The following is a 26,539-nucleotide window of genomic DNA, read 5'->3' as shown; positions in this document are numbered from 1 at the left end:
TACTTATATGTATTTTCTAGCCATAATGTTCTACTTTTACAACTATACATGAGTCTTTTTACAGGTTTAGGATAAAATGATAATAATAGTTATTTAATAGTGAGGCCCTTTTGTAATTTATTTTAAATGTACATTTCTAGAATATCTCATATAGGTTGAGTATCCCTTATCTGAAATGCTTGGGACCAGAAGTGTTTTGCATTTTGGATTTTAATAGATTTTTGAATATTTGCAGAATACCTACAGGTTGAACATCTCTAATCTGAAAATCCAAAACACTCCAGTAAATATTTCCCTTGAGCATCATGTCAGCGATCAAGAAGTTTTGGATTTTGGAGCATTTCAAATTTTAGATTTTTTATTTCAGATGCTCAACCTTTTAATTTCAGTGATAGTTACATGACATTTAATCATTTGATTCAAGGTTATCTGACAGATTAGCTTGTAAAATTGAAGAAAGACATCATATTAAAAAGAACATTTTATAATTGGTATGATTCTAGAAACATTACCTTAATAGCCGTCGGCATATTGTGCCTTATATTTTATCAGTATGAAAGATGTGTTCTTGTTTCTTGCTAGAAAGGATTTTAAGATATTTTGTGCACCTAACAAGGTTAATGTTCTTTTTCTCCAGGTGATAATTGATGACCAGTTACCTGTTGATCACAAGGGAGAATTGCTCTGTTCTTATTCCAACAACAAAAGTGAATTATGGGTTTCTCTCATAGAAAAAGCATACATGAAAGTCATGGGAGGATATGATTTTCCAGGATCCAACTCTGTAAGTAATAGACAAGACAATCCAGACACAGATTTATGCTGTCTAATGTAACTATTTTAAATTTGAAAAATTCTAGATGGTCTTTTTGTTTATAGGGAAAGAGATCAGATTATCAACCCCTGAAAAAGGATGACCAGTCCCCATATTATGGGGCTATATGTATATTTTCTTGTGTATCTGGGAAAGCCTAAACCGTGTCTCCTTTTACGTTGGGATACAAGGCCAATTATAGATACAGTGTACCTTTCCATAGCAGTCTGTTTAGATCAGATGGATGTGTCATATCATATTGTCATGTATATTTTTATTTGTAATTCAGGTTCAAAGAGTTACTTGTTTTATCCAATCTTAACAGAACCTATAAGATTGAGATGTCTGCCAGTGACCTTTTGTTGCATGAGGTCAACTAGACTTGAGCCAGAAGGAAATTAGTCAGATTGGCATGGCTTTAAATTCTTACAATAACCAGTCTGTGGCCTTAGAAAATGTGTTTAACCCTTCTTAGCCTCTTCATGTATCCATAATATAAGGATAATGTCCACCTCTTAAAGTCGTAAAGATGAAAATTGCATCTTTATTCCAACAGTAAAATGAAGTAACGTATGCAAATCACCCATCATTTGTACGTGATTAGTTCCCCTGCCAAACCAGGTGTCCTTGACTTTTCCAGTTCTTTTTTTATGCCCAGTTCTAATGCTAGGCAAAGAATATATAGGTCATAATTAAATGCAATAGGATGTTACAGTTTTTCTCTTCCCAGCCTATACTTTCAATTGCTCTATCCTTCACATACTTTTAGTTTAGCTTTCTAATTGTTGCTTACTCAGTGAAGTTTAGATAGAGAAAGAATAAGGAGTTTTTTCTGTTACGTGTCTTTTTATCATATTCACCTGTAAAATAGTTTTTTATGCAGGAAGAGCAACAAAGATTGTAGGGAAAAATACGCATGTTCAAATTCAGGTAGGAATTTGAGTTAAATAAGAAATATATTACTGGTCAAAAACAACTACCTTCTGATTTTTTTCTACCAAAATCATTATGCCAAATCAGCGAGATACAATAGCTGCTCTGGGGATTTAAGAACTTGAAAATGACACTGGCAGTCCTGAAATGTGTTTCTGTTGCAGAATATTGATCTTCATGCACTGACTGGCTGGATACCAGAAAGAATTGCTATGCATTCAGATAGCCAAACTTTCAGTAAGGATAATTCTTTCAGAATGCTTTATCAAAGGTGAACATTTTTCTTTGTTTTATGTGTGTGGTAAATGTGGCCATTTAAAAACATCATGCCAGCTGGGCGTGGTGGGTGACGCCTGTAATCCCAGCACTTTGAGAGGCCTAGGCAGGCGGATCACCTGAAGTTGGGAGTTTGTGACCAGCCTGACCAACATGGAGAAACCCAATCTCTACTAAAAATACGAAATTAGCCAGGTGTGGTGGTAGCACCTGTAATCCCAGCTACTCAAGAGGCTGAGGCAGGAGAATTGCTTGAACCCAGGAGGCGGAGGTTGTGGTAAGCCGAGATCATGCCATTGCACTCCAGCCTGGACAATAAGAGCAAAATTCCATCTGAAAAATAAATAAAAATTTAAAAAATAAAAACATCACGCCTTATTTAGAATAGAGATTGCAGAAGCTGATGTTTTTAGTTATTAAGGCAATTGTTTTTAAAATAGAGTTCACATTGTGTACTTCCTATAGTCAGTCTTCAGTTATCTTCCCTTAATAGTTACAGTTAATCCAAATTGTAGATAGTCCAAAATATTTGAATATGTAATATGGAAAAATTATTTTAGATTTACTAATTAGTTACCAAGTTGAGGGAAAGTGGGAAAAGAGAAGTCTGAGACGTTAAGCCTTAAATGGATAATCCATATCCATTTAAGGGACTGGAAATTTGTCTAAACAGTGATACACATTCGGTTGCAAAACTAGAAAGTTCAGTGATTTGATAAAATGATGTACCTTTTTGGGAAATGCCTTTGGTATTTCACGTCTTTATTTTTATTTGTAAACCACTTGAAATTTAGCATTTGTTTTCCTTCTTTGGTAGGTTTCTACTTTGGAATTAAGTTGCCAGAAACTTTAAAAAAAAAAGGAGAGAGAAATGTGATAATTTATTTTACATACTGTGCATTAGAAATGTACTTCTTTTTGAAAATTCTTCGGGGTAGGAACAGCCCATTTTCATGTAAGCCATTAGACTAAAAGATAAAATGGTGTGATCTTAGATTACAAATGTGTTTTACTTTAATTAATTGTCTTTGGGGTTCTTTCCAGATTTCACAAAGGAGATGTCCTCATCACTGCGTCAACTGGAATGATGACAGAAGCTGAAGGAGAGAAGTGGGGTCTGGTTCCCACACATGCATATGCTGTTTTGGATATTAGAGAGTTCAAGGTTTTGCCTTAAATTTTTTTCTTTTATTTTTCCTGTTGAATAAGACATTGCAGGGATCCCAGATAATTTATCAGACTTTTGAATACTGACAAATCAAGGTTAAAGTGGTGTTTATAAAGCATTTCAACTACTACATTAAACAACTTGATCTCTACCATTGGAAATTATGAAATTAAAAGGTGGGAAAGGAAATCAGAGGGATGGCACAGATACTGATGACAGAACAGAAATGCTGTTACACCTCTTTGTCTGTTCCATAAAACCAGCAGTTTTGAGGTGGAATATATAGCTCCCAAGATTCCACGCTGAGTCTTGGTGTTTGGATCAATCACATTGTTAAGCTCTAAAGCAGTGGTCGCCAACCTCTTTGACATCAGGGATCCGTTTTGTGGAAGACAGTTTTTCCACAGACGGCGGGGTGGGTGGGAGCATGGTTTTAGGATAAAACTGTTTACCTCAGATCATCAGGCATTAGATTCTCATAAGGAGAACACAACCTAGATCCCTCACATGCACAGTTCACAATAGGGTTCACACTCCTGTGAGAATCTAATGCCACACTGATCCGACAGGAGGCAGAGCTCAGGCTGTAATGCTCACTTGCCCATTGCTCACCTCCTGCTGTGCAGCCCAGTTCCTAAGAGGCCATGGACCAGTACCTATAGTAGACACTGAATAAATACTTATGAAAGTGGGCCAGGCATGGTGGCTCATATTTGTAATCCCGATACTTTGGTAAGCTGATACAGAAGGATTTCTTGAGGCCAGGAGTTGAAGACCGGCCTGGGCAACATAGTAAGACCCCATCTCTACAAAAAATTAAAAATTAGCTGGGCATGGTGGCATATGTCTATAATTCCAGCTGCTCAAGAGACTGAGGTGGGAAGATTGCTTGAGCACAGAAGATCAAGGCAGCATTGAGCCTTGATCATACCACTGCTCTTCAGCCTGAGTAATAGAGACTCTGTCTGAAAAAAATAAAAAATTGTGAAAGAGGAAGAAAATAGGAAGAAAGCTGGGCATAAGATACATGCCAGTGTGTTTGTGTGAGCAAGTATTTTTCTTCCTAGAAGCCCTTGCATGCTGTCAGGCCTTTCAGACAGACCCTATTTCTGCAATATCTGGTTAGAATATTTGACTTTATTACTTCTGAGGTTGTTGTTATTTTTAACAGAAAAATGGATTGGTTGGTTCTATGGATTAGAAAATACAAAGATTATTAAAGAAGTACTATTTCTTAATGAAGGACCGTTAATACCAGAACGAATAGAAGTAGTGATCAGTCAGCAATAACAGAATACTACTATTTGTTAATTAGAGTTGTTTGCTTATGTATGGCACATGGAATTACAGTCACGTGTTGCTTAATGATGAGTATACATTCTAAGAAATGCATCGTTAGGTGATTTTGTTGTGGCATGAACATCATAAAATGTACTTACACAAATCTAGATGGTACAGCCTGCTATACACCCAAGCTCTATGGTATAGCCTAGTGCTCCTAGACTACAAACCTGTACAGCATGTTATTGTATTGAATAGTGTAGGCAGTTGTAACAGCTTGGTATTTGTATATCTAAACATAGAAAAATCACAGTAAAAAGATAGTATATAAGATTTTGTTAAATGGTGCACCTGTATAGGGCACTTACATGAATGGAGCTTGCAGGACTGGAAGTTGCTTTGGGTGAGTGAGTGAGTGGTGAGTGAATGGGAAAGCCTAGGACATTGCTGTACACTCCTCTAGACTTCATGAACACTGGACATGTAGACTTTATAAAAATATTTTTTTCTTCAATAATGAATTGTTCTAAGCCAGTCAAAGTCATCAGTGGTGGCTGTATACCAACTTTAGTGATACGAATGTTATTATTAAGTTCTGATTAACCCACTACCATCGGAGCAGCCCAATAAATTAACCTTGGCTTATTGTAATTTTTTACTTTATAAACTTGAAATTTTTTTTTTAACTTTCTGGCTCTGTAATAACAACTAGCTGAAAACACAATCACATTGTAGAGCTGTACACAAATACTTTACATGAGATTTTTTCTGTTAATTTTTTTTAAGGCTGTTTTGTTAAAATCTGAAACACAAACACACACATTAGCCTAGGCCCACATCATCATGATGTCACTTGGCAATAGAAGTTTTTCAGCTCCATTATAATCTTATGGAACCACTATGATATATGTAGTTCATCATTGTCTAACATTTCATTATATGGTGCATGACTGTATATGAATTATGAGGACAGTAGGGACGTATTGCACTATTATAAAGTTTATAGTCTTGGAACTTTACAAATTGGCTGGTCAGTGTTGGACCCCCCCAGCCATACTCTGTAGAATTGTTTCCTTAAAAGTGGCATAAAAATTGACCACTTAAAGCAAAAAATATAAACATTATGTGAAATTAGGTACACCAGTAAGGTTGGGTTTTTTTAGAATTGTCATTTGCCACAAATACCAGTCAAAACATTTTAAGTGGCTGGGCACCATGTCTCACACCTGTAATCCTAGCACTTTGGGAGGCTGAGGCAGGAGGATTGCTTGAGGCCACAAGTTCAAGACCAGCCTGAGCAACAGTAAGACCCCATCTCTGTAATAAATAATTTTTTTAAAAAATTGGCTGGGCACGGTGGCATGTGCCTGTGTAGTCCCAGCTACTTGGGAGGCTGAGGTAGGAGGATCACTTGAGCCAAAGGCTGCAGTGAGCCAAGATCACACCATTGCACTCCAGCCTGGTTGGCACAGTGACACCCTGCCTCAAAAAATGTATATTTAAAGGTTTTCTCCAGTACTGTTTTATTGGGTATGTATTTGAGGAGTTTCCTAGGTGCATTATTTTGGTTTTTTATTTTTTGCTACTTATCTTTTGAAGTGTTTATTTAATTCTGACTTTTTTTTGTTTGTTTTTTTTAAGACAGAGTCTCGCTCTGTTGCCCAGGGGAGTGCAGTGGCGTGGTCTCGGCTCATTGCAAGCTCCGCCTCCCAGGTTCATGCCATTCTCCTGCCTCAGCCTCCCGAGTAGCTGGGACTACAGGCACCCGCCACCATGCCCGGCCAATTTTTTGTATTTTTAGTAGAGACAGGGTTTCACTGTGTTAGCCAGGATAGTCTCGATCTCCTGACCTCATGATCCTCCCGCCTCAGCCTCCCAAAGTGCTGGGATTACAGATGGGAGCCACCGCGCCCGGCCAGTTCTGACTTCTGACTTCTGTTTTGAAATATTTCCGTATTTGATTCAAGCATTTATCTCTAGAACGTCTTTTTTGCAGAAAGACCTAATCTTGGACTATGACAGCTTTGCTTAGTATTATATCATTGGTGACTTTCTTCACTTAAGAGATTTTCAATATTTATTAATATTTGCATAAAAGTGCTATCATTTTTGTTTGACTACCTCTAACCTGCTTGTGTATTCCAAGGTCTTCATTTTAGCCTCAGCGATTCTCTCTTTGGGTCATTTTTGTGTCTTTGAGGTGATGTTTCATAAATAGTCTACTATGGAAGTACATCTCCACATCAGGGTGCCCACTTCAGTTCAGACAAGTGTTATAGAATTTCTGAAGCTGTCCAAGGCTTTTCCTTTGCTGCCACTTGGAAATAACTTTAGAAATTGGGGCCGGGCGCGGTGGCTCAAGCCTGTAATCCCGGCACTTTGGGAGGCCAAGACGGGCGGATCACGAGGTCGGGAGATTGAGACCATCCTGGCTAACACGGTGAAACCCCGTCTCTACTAAAAAATACATAAAAAACTAGCCGGGCGAGGTGGTGGGCGCCTATAGTCCCCCCATCTGCGTGGGAGGCTGAGGCAGGAGAATGGCGTAAACCTGGGAGGCGGAGCTTGCAGTGAGCTGAGATCCGGCCACTGCACTCCAGCCCGGGCGACAGAGCGAGACTCCGTCTCAAAAAAAAAAAAAAGCTTTAGAAATTGGATGTTTCAGCAAAATCAAATTCTTTTTTTCTTTTCTGTTTTTTTTTTTTTTTTTTTTTTTTTTTTTTTTTTTTTTTTTTTTTTTGTTCTCTAGCATTCCTTCTTTTTAGGGCTGGTTCTCTACTGATCCCAACAAAATCTACAGCCATATCTTGGTGTCCTTGAATATCACTGATGCTGGAGGTCTGTCTCTGAAAAGCTTAGCAGCAATTTGCTCTCCTTTGTGCTCCTCTTTTAGGAAGTGTTAAAAGTCCTGAAATGAGGCGGATTACCTGCTTATGGAGAATTAAATTTTTTGAAAAGAAAGGAATTAGAGTTAAATGTCGGTTGACTTATGTGTGGTGAGACACATATGGTGTAGAAGATATTGATGAAAGAAATTGTATTAATGAAGCTTCTAGGGAATATAGCCTAAGAGGAATGAGTCTTATGTCCAGAAATCATGTACATCTACCCCCAGCCACAATTTATCACCATTTAAAATAGCAAAAGAATGTGTTGTGGTTGTTTAGATGTCTCCCAAACAGTTTGATTTATGGTATCATTAGAAAAAGTACACAATTTCCTAAGGTGACTGCTTGCAGTAAGACAGATATTATTTTTGATTTACCACCTCTTTTGTTTTCCTGGATCAGTGTATTCAATTCTGTAGACATGCCTGGTATTGACTGAGCATTTACCTTTACACTCTGTTCCATAAATCAGTGGAAAATCTGAAGAGGGATGATAGTGTTAACATTTCAAGGAGTTAATTATTTCATTGGGGAGACAAGATGACTACATTTGTAGGAAACAATATAAGATAGGATACTATTTGTCTTAAGCTAACGTAATACAGATTGTTAGCACTATGAAGTTTGGAGAAGAGAAAAAAGAAATAAATTACTAAATGCTAGGTACTTTATGTTAATTCCATTTGATCTTCACAGCCATCTTCTAGGAACACATCATAATCTTCATTTTACATATGAGTCAATCAATGTTCAGAGAAGGTAAATGACCCACCCAAATAACTGAAATTTGGTCCCATTTTATTCTGACCCCAAAGTCCATGTTCTTTTCTCTTTTCTTCACCATATCTGTCTGCACTGAGAAGAAAGGATAGCTAAAGGGATCAAAGAGGGCCTTTCAGAAAAAGGGAACAGCATGAGGAATGCCTTTAGAGGCAAAATTGAATAAAGATTTTATTGCATTCTGAAAGGAAAAACTAGATTAGAGCCAAAGATACATGGAGTATAAATACTAGAAAATAAAGTCGGGCCAGAGTAGAGTGAGCTTTGAAAAGGCGGAAAATACTTCATGCTCTAAGGCAGTACTGTCTATTAGAACTCCTGCAATGATGGAAATGTTCTTTATCTGGGCTGCCCAATGAATTTGCTACTAGCTACCTGTGGTCATTTAACATTTGAAATGTGGCTGTTGTGACTAAGAAACTGATTTTTGAATTTTATATAATTTTAACTACATGCAGTGAAAGACTACACTATTAGCTCTAGGGAGTCGGTAGCCATTTACAGTTTTTGATTGACGTGTGACTTGGTGAAAGTGTTAAAAATATTAATTTCAAGTTGATTTGAAGGGAAAAGAATTGATAAGTACTCAGTTCATCCTCTAATAAGAGAACTAATACAGTAAAAACTGTTTTGCAACTTAATGTTATCTCCTGTTTCTTTTGTATATAGGGGCTGCGATTTATCCAGTTGAAAAATCCTTGGAGTCATTTACGTTGGAAAGGAAGATACAGTGAAAATGATATAAAAAACTGGACTCCAGAGTTGCAAAAGTATTTAAACTTTGACCCCCGAACAGCTCAGAAAATAGACAATGGTAAATATATGTTTTTAATTTTAATACCATTTATTCTTCAAAAAACAAAAAAAAACATGTTTCAACAAGGCGAAAGTTATGTAACTGACTTAAAATCATTTAGCATTAAGTTTTTTTAGAATAACAAAGATATTAATTTTCAGGAATATTTTGGATTTCCTGGGATGATCTGTGCCAGTATTATGATGTGATTTATTTGAGTTGGAATCCAGGTCTTTTTAAAGAATCAACGTGTATTCACAGGTAACTTTTTGCACATTGCAGAGTATGCTTTATAATAGCATCCACTTTCTTCACATAAAAACATAATGGTGCCAGGCGCGGTGGCTCATGCCTGTAATCCCAGCACTTTGGGAGGCCAAGATGGGTGGATTGGTTGAGCTCAGGAGTTCTAGACCAGGTTGGGCAATGTGGCAAAACCTCGTCTCTACAGAAAAATACAAAAACTAGCCGGACATTGTGGTGCACACCTGTAGTCCCAGCTATTCGGGAGGCTGAGGTCAGCAGGTCGCTCAAGCCTGGGAGGTGGAGGTTGCAGTGAGCCAAGATCACGCCCCTGCACTCCAGCCTGGACAACAGAGCAAGACTCTATCTCAAAAAAATAAATAAAAAACGGAATAGTTAATTTAGGAAGACTAGCATTCCATCTCTTTTTGTCATGCCCACAGGGACTATCTTGTTAATAGTTGTTTTTTTTCCATGCTTCCTGGTTGTGCCAAAAAATTTAAAAACAGTAAAACAAAACCAAAAACTCAGATAGCTTAGTTCACTTTTTGAAATAGTGTTATATTTTAGCTCTATGAGAAATTTAATTACAACCTTCTTTGTTGACTTTATCTTTTAGTACTTGGGATGCTAAGCAAGGACCTGTGAAAGATGCCTATAGCCTGGCCAACAACCCCCAGTACAAACTGGAGGTGCAGTGTCCACAGGGGGGCGCTGCAGTTTGGGTTTTGCTTAGTAGACACATAACAGACAAGGTACTGATACCCTTCTAATGATATCCCATACAGAAATTTTTTTAATATAGTTAGAACATTGTGAAAGACATATGTAAACACCAGCCTGTTTAATTTACATAGGTGCCCAGAGAATAGTGTTTTCTCTGACAAATGAATATTTTCCTCTAAGGAAATTTGTATTTTATAATTATACACTTAAATCTTGTTCAAAAGTCATCTCTGAAGAAAACTATGAGGGAGTTTATGCTTTTAAAAGTGAGGGGTTTGGGGGTTGATCATGTATAGTTTAGATCTTAATATTAACATTGAAATATGCTGAAGGGAGTTTGGAAATGTTGAATCATTAGTCTTGATTCTGTAAAGGTTAACCATAATCTTAATAGCCTCCGAATCTTATTTAATATATTACTTCATACATTGTGGTCATCTGTTAAAATGACAATTTAATTCAGAAAAACAATGTTTCTTATAGCACTAAATAGCTGAGAAAAATGCACTTAAAATTAGAGATATTTTAACTTTAAAGAGCATTTTTTGTGGAGAGATTTAAAAAGAAAATAAATAGCATTTTGTACCCATTTTCTAACCACATTGGATTCTTTGTGATTTTAGGATGATTTTGCGAATAATCGAGAATTTATCACAATGGTTGTATACAAGACTGATGGGAAAAAAGTTTATTACCCAGGTATGTTTAGTAGCCCAGCAAACATTAAAATAAACATACATAAGATTTTATTTATATGATTAAGTTGAAAAATGACACATTTTATGTAGATAATATAGAGAAATAATTATGTTGATAGACTCATAGAAACCACTCAAGCAGATGGGTATTTATACTGTTCTGTTTTGTTTTGATTTGTTTTAATTTAGAGACTCCAAGGGAGGGATTTCCATATTCTCACACATGGCTGTCAGAATTTTATTTCTGAAACTTAAAGGATGTCTTTTACTCTAATCAAAAGTATTCTGTAGTTTTTCCTGAACTCCTGGATAAAATCTAAGCTCTTTAGCAAGATATATAAGGCTTTTTATATTCCAGCTTTAATCTACCTGCCCATCTTTATTTCATGCCCCAGCTTCTCACAGTTGAGATAGTTGCTACTACAGAATACACCGTGTCCTTCTTGCCTTTTTTCACATGGTTTCTTCTCTCAAGAATCTCTCCTCCCACCTTTTACCCACATATTCCTGTCTCCCTATTCTGCTTCACGCACATAGTTAAGATCCAGCCCAAATACCATTCCTTCCACTGGGCACCTGAGATATTTAACACATTGTATTGAAACCACTTTGCTTTCACATTTTTAAAAAATGTGTATCACTTAGTGAGATAAACTGCCCCTAAGGCTGTGGAGAATAGTGATGAACAAAACAGGATTGTTTTCATAGAGCTTATGTTGTAGTTGGGGAGACAGTTAATAAGCAAAACATCAAGTATTGATACACGTGTAAAAAAGGGTTATGTGAGTGAGTGGGTTGGTTGCTTTTGGTGGGTGGTCATAGAAGACCTCTTTGAGCAGGGGTGAGAAGAGCTATGAATAACAAAAAAAGGAACCAGTCGTGCAAAGAAATCAAGGGAAAAGCACTACAGGCAGAGGGAACAGCAAGTACAAGGACCTTACAGTGAGAAAAGATGGTGTCTTTTTGGAACAGAGAACAGGCCAATTGCCTGGGTAGGTTTGGTATCAAAAGAGGTCAGAAAGATTTGCAGAGGTCAAATCACATGAGGGTCTGTACACCACCGGAAGGGGTTCGGAGGGTCTTTGGCTTGTCATCATCAGGAAAATGGCGTGTCCTGGCTCCAAATGGAGATGCCAGTTAGGCTGTTGGATTTTTGAGTTCTGGGGTAAGGGTAGAGATACAGATAGGGGAGTCAGGAGCATACAGATGGAATTGGAAGATGGGACTGTATAAATCACCTGTGAAGAGAGTGGTGGGTACAGAGATGAACACGCAAGATCTGACCTTGGGCTCTCAGACACCTTGAGATTGGGCAGAGGAAAAGGTACCACAAAAGAATTCGAACAGAGGGCCTGATGAAACAGTGAGGTTTCACATAACCAAAGCAGAGAACATTTTTCAAGAGAGAAAGAAAGGACAACTGCATCTATTGATGTTTGAGAAATCAAATGAGATTAGGTGAGAGAAGAAACTGTTGTGGGAACCAAATGATAAGAACTTAGGAACACAAAGAAGGAAACAACAGACACTGAGGTCTACCTGAAGTAGGGGGAGGGTGGGAGAAGGGAGAAGAATAGAAAGGATAACTATTGGGTCCTGGCTTTTAATACCCAGGTGATGAAATAAAATGTACAACAAACCCCCATGACACGTGTTTACCTTTGTAACAAACATTCACGTGTACCCCCAAACCTAAAATAAAAATTAAAAGAAGAAACTATTGGACTTAGCATTGTGGCAGTCATTGTTGACCTTGATAAGAACAGGCTTAGTGGAGAGGTGGGGATAGAAGCCCAATTGGATTGGTTTTAAAGGAGACTATGATGTAAGGAAGCAATTGTTGACAGTTCTTGCAAGAAAGTTGTGCAGAGAAATGGGCAGTGATGGGAAGATGTGATCAGAAGTGGTTTAAGCCTTACTTTGTTTAATCATAGGGAAGTATGGCATTCTTCCCTATTACACTGTGTTGGTGGCAGGCACTGAGTCATACAAGTCAGTATCCCTAGATACTGGAATGGGCATGACACATAGTAGGTCCAGTGACAACTGTCAAGTTAAACTAGCCAAGCTTTCCTTTGTTTAAAATAATGCTCCATCTTATATAGAGTGATTGTGCCTTTTCAGAATACTTTTATGTTTATCATTTTATTTTAATTACAACACTCTGCAGTAAATAGGACAGGCCTTGTTCCCCATTTGACAGAAGAGTAAACTGAAACATGAAAAGGTTAAAAACCTTGTTCAAGATCCACAGATGTGCCAGTTCTTTACTCTTCTCACTAGATCACACCACCGCTAATCATTAGAGACTTATGACTTATTTGAGATACTAAAATGTTTAGTTTTTCTGATAGGTTCCATTATAAATATTCAGCGTTCCTAAATAAGCTGAGACCATCGATCTTAACATACAGTCATTGACATGCATAAAATTTTATTGTATCAGGCTTGACTGATGGGACTATCAAAGAAAACTAGGCAGCATTCTTTGTAATAACAAAATATTGAAAACAATCTGAATATCCAGATTTTCTAAACCAGTTGGGGGTGTAGATAAAATGTCATATTCATGTGATGGAATATTACACAGGCAGTTATAAGAAATAAACTATCTGTGTAGAACAACATAGCTCTTTTTAAAATGTTGAGTGAAAAATGAAAGATATAAGACATACACTATTTTTTTATATATACACTTATACCAGGAACAGTTATTTGTTCATTCACTTTTAGGAGTGGGTACATTTGTATTCAAGTCTAAAAAGATGTTCACCAAATCCATCAGTAGAAGGGAATAAGATAAAGGTCATGGTTAAAAGAGACATTGTTTTATGAAAAAGCTAGAATGACCAAAAAAAAAAAGTTAATTTAAACCTGAGTAGTGGGCAATATATATTTTTATATACTTCTTTGTGTTATTTTTAATTTCATCTCAAAAGAAAAAAAAAATCCTGACTTTAAAATCCTCTATGGGAGAAAAATGCAACACAGAACAAATAGTAGGAATTACTGAAATGCAACACAGAGCAAATAGCAAGTACTGTTATATCTTACTGAAAGTATTCAAAAAGATTTTTTTTGCTTATTAGGAACTTTAATTTTAAGGGTTTCAAGTGAAATTATAATTCACTAATATCATTATGTTTTAAGGAGATGTCCATCCAAGTAATTATTTTTCCTACATCAACCATAAAACTTCAAAAACTAAAGAAAGAAAAGTCTCCTTTTCTCTAAGCCTACTTGTTTGTTTGCAGCTGACCCACCTCCATACATTGATGGAATTCGAATTAACAGCCCTCATTATTTGACTAAGATAAAGCTGACCACACCTGGCACCCATACCTTTACGTTAGTGGTTTCTCAATATGAAAAACAGAACACAATCCATTACACAGTTCGGGTAAGTAAAACCAACACACAGTGACAAAACACAATAATATAAAGACGTAATGTGCTCTGCTTTGTAAGTGGGATTATCTGGAGAAAGTTTATTTCTGAAAATGTATTGCTCTTTATTTTTGTGCTTATTTTAATAGTAAATTACACTTTCTGTAGAAAATAATACATTTGAAAAGAAATGTTTTTATTCTGAAAGAACATTTTTATTTTCATAGTAATAGTTTAGCCCCATGGTAATATAGTATGTTGGACTAATACATTTCTTTTTGTTTCTTTCTTTCTTTTTTCTTTTCTTTTTTTTTTTTTTTTTTGAGACAGAGTCTTGCTCTGTCACCCAGGCTGGAGTGAGTGCATTAGTGCAATCCAGCTCACTGCAGCCTCCACCCTCCGGGCTCAAGTAATTCTCTTGCCTCAGCCTCCTGGGTAGCTGGGACTACAGGTGCTGCCACCACGCCCAACTATTGTATTTTTTGTAGAGATGGGATGTCACCATGTTGGCCAGGCTGGTCTCGAACTCCTAACCTCAAGTGATTCACCCACCTTGGCCTCCCAAAGTGCTGGGATTACTGGTGTCAGCCACTGCACCCAGCCAATACATATCATTTTAAAGCAAGCAATAAAAACTTATTTAGCCTGTTTAATATTTTTATTGACTTAAAGAAGACTTTGAACTTAGTGAAAGAGAATCAGTCACTAGAAACATACTGCTCTGATCTAGTTTGGAAGGTCATTGTAATTTTCTTCTATATAGATTTGTTTGCTCTAGATAAGCAGCTCAATTTGAGTAGATTTTTAGTGATGAAAGGGACATTGGGAGCTGCTGCCACTGCTTCATTTTTCAGATGCAGAAGCCAGGGCCTGGAAAAATTGTGATTTGTCCTGAGTCATACATAGTTAGTAGCAGAGAAAGCCAAGACCAGACCCCTAGCTTCTCGGTTCCCAGCTCATTAAACCTGACGTGATACTAGGCTGCCTGTAGAATCATGACTTGTATATGCCAACTGATTTTTTTAGTCTTCCAGTATATTCATGTATCACTTTGATGTTCTTGTAAGTGTAAAATTTATCAATACAGTCTTTTTTTTAATCTAGGTATATTCAGCATGCAGTTTTACTTTTTCAAAGATTCCTTCACCATACACCTTATCAAAACGGGTAAGAAGATTCATTTGGTTGTAATCTCAGCATTCTTTTAGAATTTTTAAATTCGCTTTCCCATTTCTCTCGTTTTATTCTTTATATTTAGCAATTTATTATGAAATAAAGACATTCTGAGGCTTCACAGGAATATATGGGAAACGTAAGTGGCCTTCAATTTGGGTTGGAATACAAGATCTTCAGTGAGCAACGTCTGTGAAAAGAAAATTCAGAGAAAGAAGATGAATGCAAACTTTGGTTGTTAGAGAAGGCTGTGTGGATGAACCTTAAAAGTAGAATTTGAGATTAACTGCGGGGTAGGCTAGATGTGTAGAGGAAGATTCTATGGAAAATGCCTTGTAGAAAGAACAACTTGATTAGCGGCTAAGAGATGAAAATAGGGGTTAGTGTAGCAAAGCAGCCTGGCTGTCACCAGCAAATAAAGATGGGAGAGAGGAGTTGGAGCCACAGAGTAGAAAATTGCCTTTTTTTTTTTTTTTTTGGAGATGGAGTTTTGTCTTCAAGTGGAATTGAAGAATGAAATTTTGTTAACACTGAAACTTTGTTTTTATTAGATTAATGGAAAGTGGAGTGGTCAGAGTGCTGGAGGATGTGGAAATTTCCAAGAGACTCACAAAAATAACCCCATCTACCAATTCCATATAGAAAAGACTGGGCCATTACTGATTGAGCTACGAGGACCAAGGTTTGTGATGAGTAACTTTCTTAAATTAATGATGTTCTATTAAAAATGAACATAGTGTAACAAGTTTAAAGACAAACCTAAGCATATATGGACATTGGATTTATAACAATGGCATTATAGTGGAGTGAGGAAAGGACAGTCTTTTCAATAAATGGTATGGAATAATTGAGTATCCATGTGTAAAAAGGGTAGTTAGAACCCTGTTTCACATAAAATTCCAGGTGGATTACAAACCTAAATGTGAAAGGCAAAACAATACAGCATCTAGACGATAATGCAGGAAATGTTTTAACCTCAAGAAAGGAAAGATTTCTTAAGACAAAGAGCATATTAAAATATTTGTAAATATGCTACTTTGATAAGAAAAAAATCTGCAGTTTTAAAAAAATAAACAAAAACATGTCATAAAGGGGGCAATCCAGATGGCCAGTAAACCATTGTAATAGCCGGAAATTGGAAACAAATGTTCATTGACATTTACGATTATAATATAGTCATATAATAGAGTCCTGATATAACAATGAAAATAAATGACAGCTATACACGACATAATGGATAAGTCATAATGGATACGTCTTAAAAGCCACATGTACAGAATATATACCATGTGATTCTACTTCCGTGAAGTCAAGAACAGACAAAACTAAAAGACTGTCATTTAAGGATGCACACTAAGGTTGTAAAACTATAAAGCAGAGCGAGAGAGTTACTACTATAAAAGCTCTGTGAGGGGACAGGAGTTGCAATTAGGAATATACAGGGAATTCTGTGGTGCTGAGAGGATTTGTTGATCTGGGTGGTGGTTACCCAGGAAAGGACAGTCTTTTCAATAAATGGTATGGAATAATTGAGTATCCATGTGTAAAAAGGGTAATTAGAACCCTGTTTCACATCAGTTTGCAGGGAGGAGACAGATGGGGAAGCTGAGGCATTTATTCACTTTGCAAATGATTTATTAAGCTGTATATATGTTTAACTTAAGTGTTATATTTCATAGCTTTAAAAGGTTTAAAAAACATAGAGAATACAGCCTGGGCATGGTGGCTCACACCTGTAATCCCAGCACTTTGGAAGGCCAAGACAGGAGGATTGAGTTCAGGAGTTCAAGACCAGCCTGAGCAACATGGCAAGACCTCATTTCTGCAAAAATTTTTTGAAAAATTTAGCCAGGCATGGTGGCATGTGCTTGTATAATCCCAGCTACTTGAGAGGCTGAGGTGGGAGGATGGCTTGAGCCCAGGAGGCAGAGGTTGCAGTGATCCCAGATGATGCCACTACACTCCAGCCTGGTCGACAGAGCAAGACCCTGTTTCATATAACAACCACCAAAAAAAAAAAAAAACCAATACAAATAAAAACAGAACTACCTTCTAAATAGGATTAGGCTTAATTTTGCTTTTCTTACAAACTAATCCAGCAGCAGTTAATAACCCATTAAATACGAAGATAGGATTAAACTATTTTTCCACAAGAAAGTCGTTTTAAAAACCCCTACCAGTTTGATAGGTGAAATAGGTAAATAAACCTACTTGCTCTTTTGTACTTAATTTCTAGATGGATTGAACATATAAGAATGTTTGTTACAATATTGTTTATTTATTGCCTATTCATGTTTCTTGCCCATAGAGTTATCTTTTTTTTTTAATTGTAAGCAGGAATAAGATAAGGGTATTAACTCCTTCACATATTTGCAGATATTTTTCTCAGATTATCATTTTTCTCCCACATAGAAAAGCATTTCATTTTAAAATGATGAAATCTGTCTTCTGGTTTCATTTTGCTGTGGACAGGAACTTTCACCACATTATCAAAATAATTTTCACCATATTCTGATTATTTTATGGTTTAATTTTTTTGCATTTAAAAAATTCATATGAATATATTTTTATATTTGGTATAAAATACAGTTTAACAGTTTTTTTCTAAATTTTTTGTTACCTCATCACCATCTAAATGAATCTTTCTTTACTGATTTGGGATGCCATGTTTATCATATGCTAAGTACTTCTGTAAATTCAGATTTTGTTTCAGGGCTTCCTTTCCCATAGGCCTTTCCATTTGTTACAACAACAATTTTTTTCTTTTTTTTTTTTTGAGACAGAGTCTCACTCTGTCACCAGGCTAGAGTGCAGTGGTGCAATCTTGGCTCACTGCAACCTCCGCCTCCTGGATTCAAGCGATTCTCCTGCCTCAGCCTCCCAAGTAGCTGAGACTACAGGCGTACACCACCATGCCCAGCTAATTTTCGTGTTTTTGGTAGAGATGGGATTTCACCATGTTGGCCAGGATGGTCTTGATCTCTTAACCTTGTGATCCACCCACCTCTGCCTCCCAAAGAGCTGGGATTACAGGCGTGCGCCACCGTGCCCAGCCAACGACAATATTTTTAATTATTCCCTGTGGCCAGGCACAGTGGCTCAAGGCTGTAATCCCAGCACTTTGGGAGGCCAAGGCAGGAGGATAGCTTGAGCCCAGAAATTCCAGACCAGCCTGGGCAGCATAAGGAGACCCCCTGTCTACAAAAAAAAAAATTTAAGAAATTAGCCAGATATGGTGATACACACCCATAGTCCCAGGTCCTGAGGAGGCTAAGGTGGGAGAATCCCAAGTCCAGGAGGGCAAGGCTGCTGTGAGCCATGATTGCTCCACTGTACTCCAGCGTGGGTGACAGTGAGACCCTGTCTCAGAAAAAAAAAAAAAAAGGTCGGGTCGGGTGCAGTGGTTCACGCCTGTAGTCCCAGTACTTTGGAAGGCTGAGGCTGGCGGATCAACTGAGATCGAGTTTGAGACCAGCCTGGCCAACATGATGAAACTCTGTCACTATTAAAAATACAAAAAAATTTAGCCAGGCACAGTGGCATACCCCTGTAGTCCCAGCTACTCAGAAGGCTGAGGCAGGAGAATCACTTGAACCCAGGAGGCGGAGGTTGCAGTGAGCCAAGATCGCACCTCTGCACTCCAGCCTGGGCAGCAGAGCGAGACTCCGTCTCAAAAAAATAAAATATTTCCCGGGGAGCCCATGGTAAAAATACAGTCTCTCTTAAAGTAAGTTTAATCCAGTGTTAATCTTTAAGGCTTCAACTGAAATATATAAATGGTGTGTTACATGATCACAAATAGAGTGCATGTGTTTCTCTCTACTGAAACTTCAGAAACATAATATGACATCTGCACTTCAGATATAGTTATTTTAAATCACATGTTTGAGACTATATATTAATATAGTAATTCTGTTCATTTTACATGCTAGGCAATATAGCGTTGGATTTGAGGTTGTAACAGTTTCTGCTGTAGGAGATCCTGGTCCCCACAGCTTTCTGAGGAAATCTAGTGGTGACTATAGGTAATGTTGGCATTTTTATTGTATCTATTTTATACTTTACTTTTTGTGGCATCATCTTCTATAAACTTTATTCTCATTTTCTCTAAATATAGGTGTGGGTTTTGCTACCTGGAATTAGAAAATATACCTTCTGGGATCTTCAATATCATTCCTAGTACCTTTTTGCCTAAACAAGAAGGACCTTTTTTCTTGGACTTTAATAGCATTATCCCCATCAAGATCACACAACTTCAGTGATGGAGAAATCTCAAGTTACTGGCTTTTATACTTAACCAAACATCCGTTCTTCAAATAAGGACACAAATCTTCAGGACAGTAAGCAGAACAATCAGAATGGAATTAAATATCTAAAAACACATTACAGTGGAATCTGGTGCTTGTCAGGGTGTTTGGTAAGAACTGTATATAGTCAGAATTACCTAGATCACCTAGAGGTACCATTTACATGGTTTTGTGTATATAGAGTTGGCTAGCATTTTAGGGGCCATTTTGTATAAAAATGCTTATGATTAAGATTAGACTTAGTCATCACTGTGAGTTGCCTTTGCTAAGAGGATAAAGGAACTGAGACCAGATGAGAAAAAGGATATAGATTCCTTGAGTGGAATAGTGGGCTAGATTCATATACTGAAATATTTCCATTGTTTCCCTTTTTTGCAGAGCATGTGGACATTAAACCTGCTTGATTCTACTATACATCTTGGGCAACTAATTACCAAATGAATTGTGCCACCATAATTGATTTTAATTTTGCATTATTTATTATTTTAAAATGTTGCCCAGTTGTTATGAAAGAATAAAGCTTTTAAATACAGACTACCTTAGCATGAAGATGCTCATGCCTAAGAATGAAAATTGTTGAGATTATCTCCCATTCAGTCATGTAGCAAGAACTTAGAGAAATTCACTACTGTGGTTTTTATTTTTAAAAAATAGTAATTGAGATATTGAAGACATTACAATTTAGTTTGTATCGTCTTTTTTTAAATGGCTGTATTCGGTGCTCTTGTGGCAGTAGCACTTTGAAGAAAATAGAGAATTTAATATATGGTGATTGGGATATGTAGCATTCAGAAAAAGTGAATTGCCAAGATACTGGTGTCATGTAAATTCCCAGTTTACATAAAAACCCATCAGGATAGAATGATGCTCAATATTTTAAAATTCTAAAAATAGGGTGGGATTTTTCATTGTCTCTACTTTATAATTATCAGAACTTATTTTGTACTGCTACTACCTTAAATTGAAATAAAATGTTTATACTTATGGATATTGCATAGTTTAACTTAGATTTATTCAAAGATTTCATCTGTCATGTTTCATGTACATGAGGATAGATTATTTGCATGAAAATATATACTTCAACAAAAATCTGTTCTTTTACAGAATAGTGGTAGATTATTACACTAATGAGATTTCACTTTGGTAAATACTTCATGCTTTCAGTTTTAGCCTATTAATTTTAGGTGGACTAATTTAACCAGTTTTCTGTTACTCTTTAAAAAGAAAAAATTCAGAACATAAGAACTATATTATAAACACATGATTTGAACCTGTTGTGGTAAAGATCTTGTACAGGATGCAAACTGAAACTGAAAATCTAATCCATCAAATTTATTAGAAGAGACCTATATATGAACAACTTAACTGTGGCACTGATATTTCTATAATAGAGCTCTAAAAACATGCCACCAGTGTATGAATAAGGGAAAGATTAATTTTGGCTGGACCAATATAAAAAATTGTACTTGAAGAATTGATACCTTAACTTGGACCGTGAAGGAAAGGCTTCAAAAGACAGACTACTGACCGTTATTGAGTGTTTACTGTGTACCCAATGTGTATATTTTTCTTTTTACTCTTCCCAATAGCTGAATAAAGTACAGATACTATTATTTGTACTTCTTACAATTGAGGAAAGAAGTCTAAGAGATTAAAGTATTTGCCCCAGGTTTACAAGCCTTCTTCCCTGAGCCCTGATTGAGCTGCTGTGTCTATGTATGTATGTGTCTAATGACACCCACAGACACAGCCGTCTGGTCGGGGGAGGGACAAGATCCAGACCTGTTACAGAGGGAGGAAAAACAATCCAGGCCCTTCAGAGGTTCTAAGTAACAGACAGACTAGTCAGGAGTTGTTAGAGAGGATGACTCAGGTTTCTAATTCAGCACATGGACAGATGCTCATAGCTTCACTGAAGGTAAGTTTTGACACATTAAATTGCCCAGAAAATCCAGATCTGGAATCAATGTGGCATAGTAAGTGAGATAACCCAAAAAGTCAGGAGTCACATGTGAACTAAAGATGGTTAAGAACTGATTTGGTGGAAGCTTTTTAGAAAGTATTTTTAATTTTTAGAAAAAAATACATAGACTAACAGGAGATACAAGAAAACAAGGGGGTTGGAGGGGGAGTTAAGAAGCCAGTGAACAGAATTCCCAGAAGAGTATAATTAAATGTTAAGCGTGGTGGAGATAAAGAGGCCACAGTGACAGCAGTGGGGGCAGACTACGTAAAACTAGAGATTTGACTAGGTGATAGTGTGAGAAGGGAGCCCTGGTCAAAAGGTGGTCTGCATCCCTTTCTGGTGTAGGAGACAGGTAGGCTGATGGGAAAGGGGATTGAGGCAGGAAACAAGAGAAAGTTCTAATGCCCAAATAAGGAATACTCTAGTGCTACTGACTGCCTAGGCTTTGTCTTTTGTAAAGACAAGGGAAAGAAAGCCCCAATGTTAGAAAATTCCATACCACTTTCATTCTCTGCAAGTACTTAGAAATCTCTAGTTATTAGATTGTATAATTTGACTCTGCTGTAAAAATTTTATCCTAGTTTGGGCTATTTTCCAGATGGTGTTTTTTCTAGGAGGAAAAAGAATTGCCTCAATTGCAGGGAAGTTTTTGCTAATGGTAAGTGAAGCAAGTCACAGTATCTTTACTACAGGTTAAAGGGTGTGAGGAGATTTTATGAGAACTGAATGAACCCTGAAGGTCACTAGTCAAATTCAGGTATGCTGTTAAGTGTTCTTGTTTGAGACCAAATTACAAGACTGGCCAATTTTTGTATTCTTGGTAGAAACTGGGTTTCACCATGTTCCCCAGGCTGGTCTCAAACTCCTGGGCTCAAGTGATCCACCAGCCTCAGCCTCCCAAAGTGCTGTGATTACAGGCATGAACCCTCGGGCCTGGCCGGCTGTTTAATATTCTTAAATAGCACAAGGGACTTCTATGAACTTTCCTAGATGAAATATTAACTACTAGGTAAAACACCTTTTGATACTGCAAAGGGTTATTTCTGAAACTTAAACCTCATGATTGGCCAACCAAGAACTTTTTCTCCACAGCATGCTTTAATAATGAAACGCAGACTAAGAGTCCAGTATTATAACATTTCCACAGAGAAAGGATCCATCTGATTCTCAACTCTGAATGCACATTTGAATTCCCTCGGGGAGCTTTTAAAAGTAGTGCCGAAGTGTACCCCCCCCAGTTAATTAAATAATTCTCTGGGGATGAGAGCTGACAGCAACACTTAAGCTTCCTGGGAGACTGCATGCAGTGTGCAGCCGAGGCCCACTCCTCCAGCGTCACCACTTTGTCTTTATTTTATTTATCTGCCACTGTGTTTCCTCATTGCCCACAGCTTTAGTAGCAGCAAAAGTAGAATTCAAACCTTGGTAATCAAGGCTTAAATTATTACTATTCATGACCTTAATTGAAAATGATTACTGGTGACCACAGCACTCCATGCACTTCCTTATGGCAGAAGGGTTGCCTAGAAGATTTGGGCAATACTGGGAGTTCTTATTTGAAGTCACGGAAAGTAGAAACTTTTCTCAAGCTGTTTTTAATTACACTCAGTGTATTAAGACAAGTACAAAATAACCTTGTAATTAAGATACTGTATCACTCAAAAAAGAAGTCACTATTATATGAAGAGATTTACAAATGACTAAAATATACAGGCTGTGACAGAATTAACAGTTTGAAAGAGGGTTGCTTTTTTCTCTTAGAAATGCTAAATTTTCTTAACAAGACAAAAATACAGTGCTCTAAATATGCATTACCATGAAAACATTAAAGAAAAGCAGTCTTAACACTTACTACTATTAACAGCCTTTGCCAACACATGCCTGCCTACTCCCTTTCCTAACTTTAAAGAACAGTTTCCTCTAAGGAATACTAGTGCAGCATAACCCTTAAATAATTTCATTTATTTTTAAAGTTACAACCTACGGAGAAATTAACATCTTGTCAATCTAATAACAGTGGCAACCATTCTTCACATGCACTTCTCTTAGAATAAATCCCCTTGGCTGGCAGGATAAGGCTTATGCTGTAGAACCTTCTCCCCCACAGCCACAAATCCCCTTCTGTAAGTCCCTCCTACCCTCATCCCCCCCATCCCCACTGGCATTCACCTTTCCCACCCCAAAAAGTGCAGCTCATGGTAGCCTTTCTAGAAAATGGTTTCAGTGGGTATCCCAGAATACACGCTTTTTAAAAATCCCCCTCTGAACACCAGAGGCGGTGAACATGAATTGTGTTCTTGGATTTTTTTTTTTTAAGCCTCCACTGGGTCAAAAATATGTTCTCTTAATACTTGAGTTTTTGCTTTGTGTGTGGGTTTTCTTTTTCATTTAGATACCATGGAATAAAGTGGAGAGGACATCTCCATTTTCCCATACAAACTGAAGGGTGAGAAGAGAAAGAGAAGCAAGCTGTTGCCCCCACTTTGGCCTGGCTTCCCAGCCATCTTCCCAGCTCTGGTTCTTTCATAGGAACTAGTTATTGCTTCCACAATGCCATTACACAGAATGTTCCACAAAGGCTGTGAACCTGGTCACAGTCTACCCGCAGCAACAACTCTGCTCTGAAAAACCAGCCCAAGAGCTCTTACCCAGAAGAACAATCTTTAGCCCTCAAAGTCACTGAAACTTCATTAGAGCAGTTTAGAGTAGACGTGTAAGATTTGGCATATATTAAATGATTATTGGCACAACGTTCTCCAGTTCCATGTATAAATGTTGATATGCACATGGGCCAGGGCCCAGGATGAATCAGCCAATCTGCACCATTTTTATGTCGGCAATAATTCCATCTCTTCCCTTTGAGCACTGTAGGGAGAGCTGCTTCATCCGGTTCTCCAAGGCCTGGCCCTCAGGGGAGGTGTTGCTTTGGCTCTTACTGCTGCCACCACCGCCACTGCTATTGCTGAGGCCCCGGTTGTTGTTGGCTTTGTCACTTGTTTTATTCTCTGCCCCTTCTGCCCTGTCTCCTGTAGAAATACAAAGATTATCAAAAGTGAGTATTGACAATTCTAAGTCACTTGAGTTCAAACCAATCAGCTAACTTAGCCCTGTAGAATTCCCACTGTTGCCTACCATGTCTATCAGAGAGGTTCTCAGTACATAATCATTTACTGCTTTTATTCCTTGTGATGTTTTATATATTCCTTAGCTACAGAGATGAAATTTGCCACATTGACTTTATAGCTGAGAAACAAACCTCTCTGCTACGTGCTTGCCAAGGAGACTGTGCTAATGTGAGACACAGGACCTAAGCTCTACTTTATAAAAGCTGAGTGGAGCCAGGAGCCCCCCAGAACAGCACTTGGAAACATCCTCAGTGATCAATACTGACAGCGCAACCACAGAGACCTGGTAATGCAGCATGGGGTCCCTGAGACCTGGCAGAGGTATGGAACAGCACAATAGTCAGGCTGCAGAGGCAGTGCGGCATCTGGGACAGGGTGAGAAGGCTGCTACTCACCTCGTTCTACTTCACATTCAGGGGAGGAGGCCCCGCTGCATTCACTTCGAGGGCCCAACACTGGGAACATCATCCCAAACTCTGACAGGGACACAGGGCTGGGCAGATCCAGGCTGCCAGGCCTCACAACCGCAGGGAACTGGTCAGGCATCTCAGACGGGCTTGTTGGTCCTGAACTAAAGCTGGACACAGACTGGGTTTCCGAGTCATCTTCAGACACAAAGTTGCTACAGCTGTCATCTTCAAAGGCCTCCGAGGCCACTAAGTTGAGAGAGAACACCAGTCACATGGGTTCTGTCACCTCCTCAAACACCACAAGTGCTTGCTGCTGGCAGGCAGCTAGACACAGTATGGGGACTGCAGAATCTCTACCTCTGAGTGCCTAATGAAGGAATGTGACTTCCCAAGCCTGAATGGCCAGCCTCTAAAGCAGCTGGAAGGGAAGCAGCTGGCAGCTGGATCCCATGGATATTAAGCGCCCTTCCAATAACCTTATAACCCTGCCAAGACATCAGTGTCACCAGACATTACCTAAAAATGGAAAATTAATTCAGCCACAAATTAGGATCTTTACTCCACCTCCGTCCCCCAAACAGATCCTCATGTGCACAGGAAGTGGTTCTGGTCCTCTATAACATATCCCAAACAAAGCCAGCTGGACTCAGGCTTCTTTCTTAGGGCAATAGAAGCAAGAGCTGCTAGAAGAAACAGGCCAGCATGGAGTATCTGCTGGGACCTTTGTTATCTTCCAGGTAACTTCTGATCTCAAAGAACACACTCAAAGTCTACCTACATCACCATTTTCTGCAAAAGAACAGAAATCCTTTACAATGCTCTGTAGCCACATTATTTGGTAGACCAAAATAACAAGGCGCAGACACGTTATTCCCATGTTTCAAAGTCTCTTTGGCCTTTAGCGGTTTTCCCTCAGCCTGCCCACAATCCCACTCATTAGAACTTTCCCCTCTTCTCTTTAAAAATAGCCTTGTAGCATTCCATAGAGGTTTCTTACAAATGATAAGTACTGTAATGTTGGGGACAGAAAATATGCTCAGACCTGAATTGAATCCCTAACTCCAAGACTTGCTGTGTGACCTTGATCAAGTTAGTTTACCTCTGTAAGCATCATGATCCTCTCCATGCAGTGTTTGAGATGATGTATATATTAAAGTAACTCATACATAATAGTTGTTCAAATGATAGTTTCCTTTTCCTTTACCTTGAACCTAGCACTTAAAATATTTTTTGAAGGAATTGAACTCCTGAGGAAGGAGCTTGGGAAAGAGCCGACAGGGATTATTCATTCCACAGGTAAGGAAAAGAAAGGAAGTGTGCAAAGACAGTGTTGGGTGGGTTTTCTTGATGAGCATGACAGAAACCAAGTCAAACTTCTATCAGTTTTCCAGGGGGTGGCCCTGGGAAAAGAAGTCTCTATGGTCAGATGCCAGTGAGAGCCACCAATTTACTGAGTGCCTCCTGGGTGTCAGGGGTTGATTCATGTAATCTGAACCACCACCCTACACAGTGCATAGTATACAGTAGATACCATCATGCTGTCCATTTTACAGGTGAAGAAACTGAAA

General features: G+C 38.0%; 2 protein-coding genes across 4 annotated transcripts in view; one reads left to right on the top strand and one right to left on the bottom strand.

The window, feature by feature from the left end:
• CAPN7 (calpain 7) overlaps window positions 1-21,080 on the top strand; it is a 49,111-nt gene extending 28,031 nt beyond the window's left edge. The window contains exons 10-21 of one of the 2 annotated variants that reach the window (XM_023207392.2): window positions 638-784; window positions 1,912-2,018; window positions 3,068-3,188; window positions 8,810-8,954; window positions 9,098-9,197; window positions 9,799-9,934; window positions 10,529-10,604; window positions 13,858-14,003; window positions 15,095-15,157; window positions 15,715-15,845; window positions 19,096-19,188; window positions 19,281-20,460. In XM_023207392.2, coding sequence (XP_023063160.1) covers window positions 638-784; window positions 1,912-2,018; window positions 3,068-3,188; window positions 8,810-8,954; window positions 9,098-9,197; window positions 9,799-9,934; window positions 10,529-10,604; window positions 13,858-14,003; window positions 15,095-15,157; window positions 15,715-15,845; window positions 19,096-19,188; window positions 19,281-19,425 — 1,410 coding nt within the window. In that variant the 3' untranslated portion in view covers window positions 19,426-20,460. Of the gene's footprint in view, window positions 1-637; window positions 785-1,911; window positions 2,019-3,067; window positions 3,189-8,809; window positions 8,955-9,097; window positions 9,198-9,798; window positions 9,935-10,528; window positions 10,605-13,857; window positions 14,004-15,094; window positions 15,158-15,714; window positions 15,846-19,095; window positions 19,189-19,280 lie in introns of both variants that reach the window. The other variant, XM_031935268.1, reaches the window with a different exon arrangement.
• Window positions 21,081-23,015: 1,935 nt separating this feature from the next.
• Window positions 23,016-26,539, bottom strand: part of SH3BP5 (SH3 domain binding protein 5) — a 77,535-nt gene continuing 74,011 nt past the window's right edge. Inside the window, exons 8-9 of one of the 2 annotated variants that reach the window (XM_023207393.1) lie at window positions 24,957-25,217; window positions 23,016-24,462 (exon numbers count right to left, since the gene is read on the bottom strand). In XM_023207393.1, coding sequence (XP_023063161.1) covers window positions 24,245-24,462; window positions 24,957-25,217 — 479 coding nt within the window. In that variant the 3' untranslated portion in view covers window positions 23,016-24,244. The remainder of the gene's footprint in view (window positions 24,463-24,956; window positions 25,218-26,539) is intronic. The other variant, XM_023207394.2, reaches the window with a different exon arrangement.

This window comes from Piliocolobus tephrosceles, chromosome 2, assembly GCF_002776525.5.
Source record: "Piliocolobus tephrosceles isolate RC106 chromosome 2, ASM277652v3, whole genome shotgun sequence".
Classification (NCBI taxonomy): domain Eukaryota; kingdom Metazoa; phylum Chordata; class Mammalia; order Primates; family Cercopithecidae; genus Piliocolobus; species Piliocolobus tephrosceles.
This window is presented reverse-complemented; position numbering and strand designations above follow the sequence as displayed.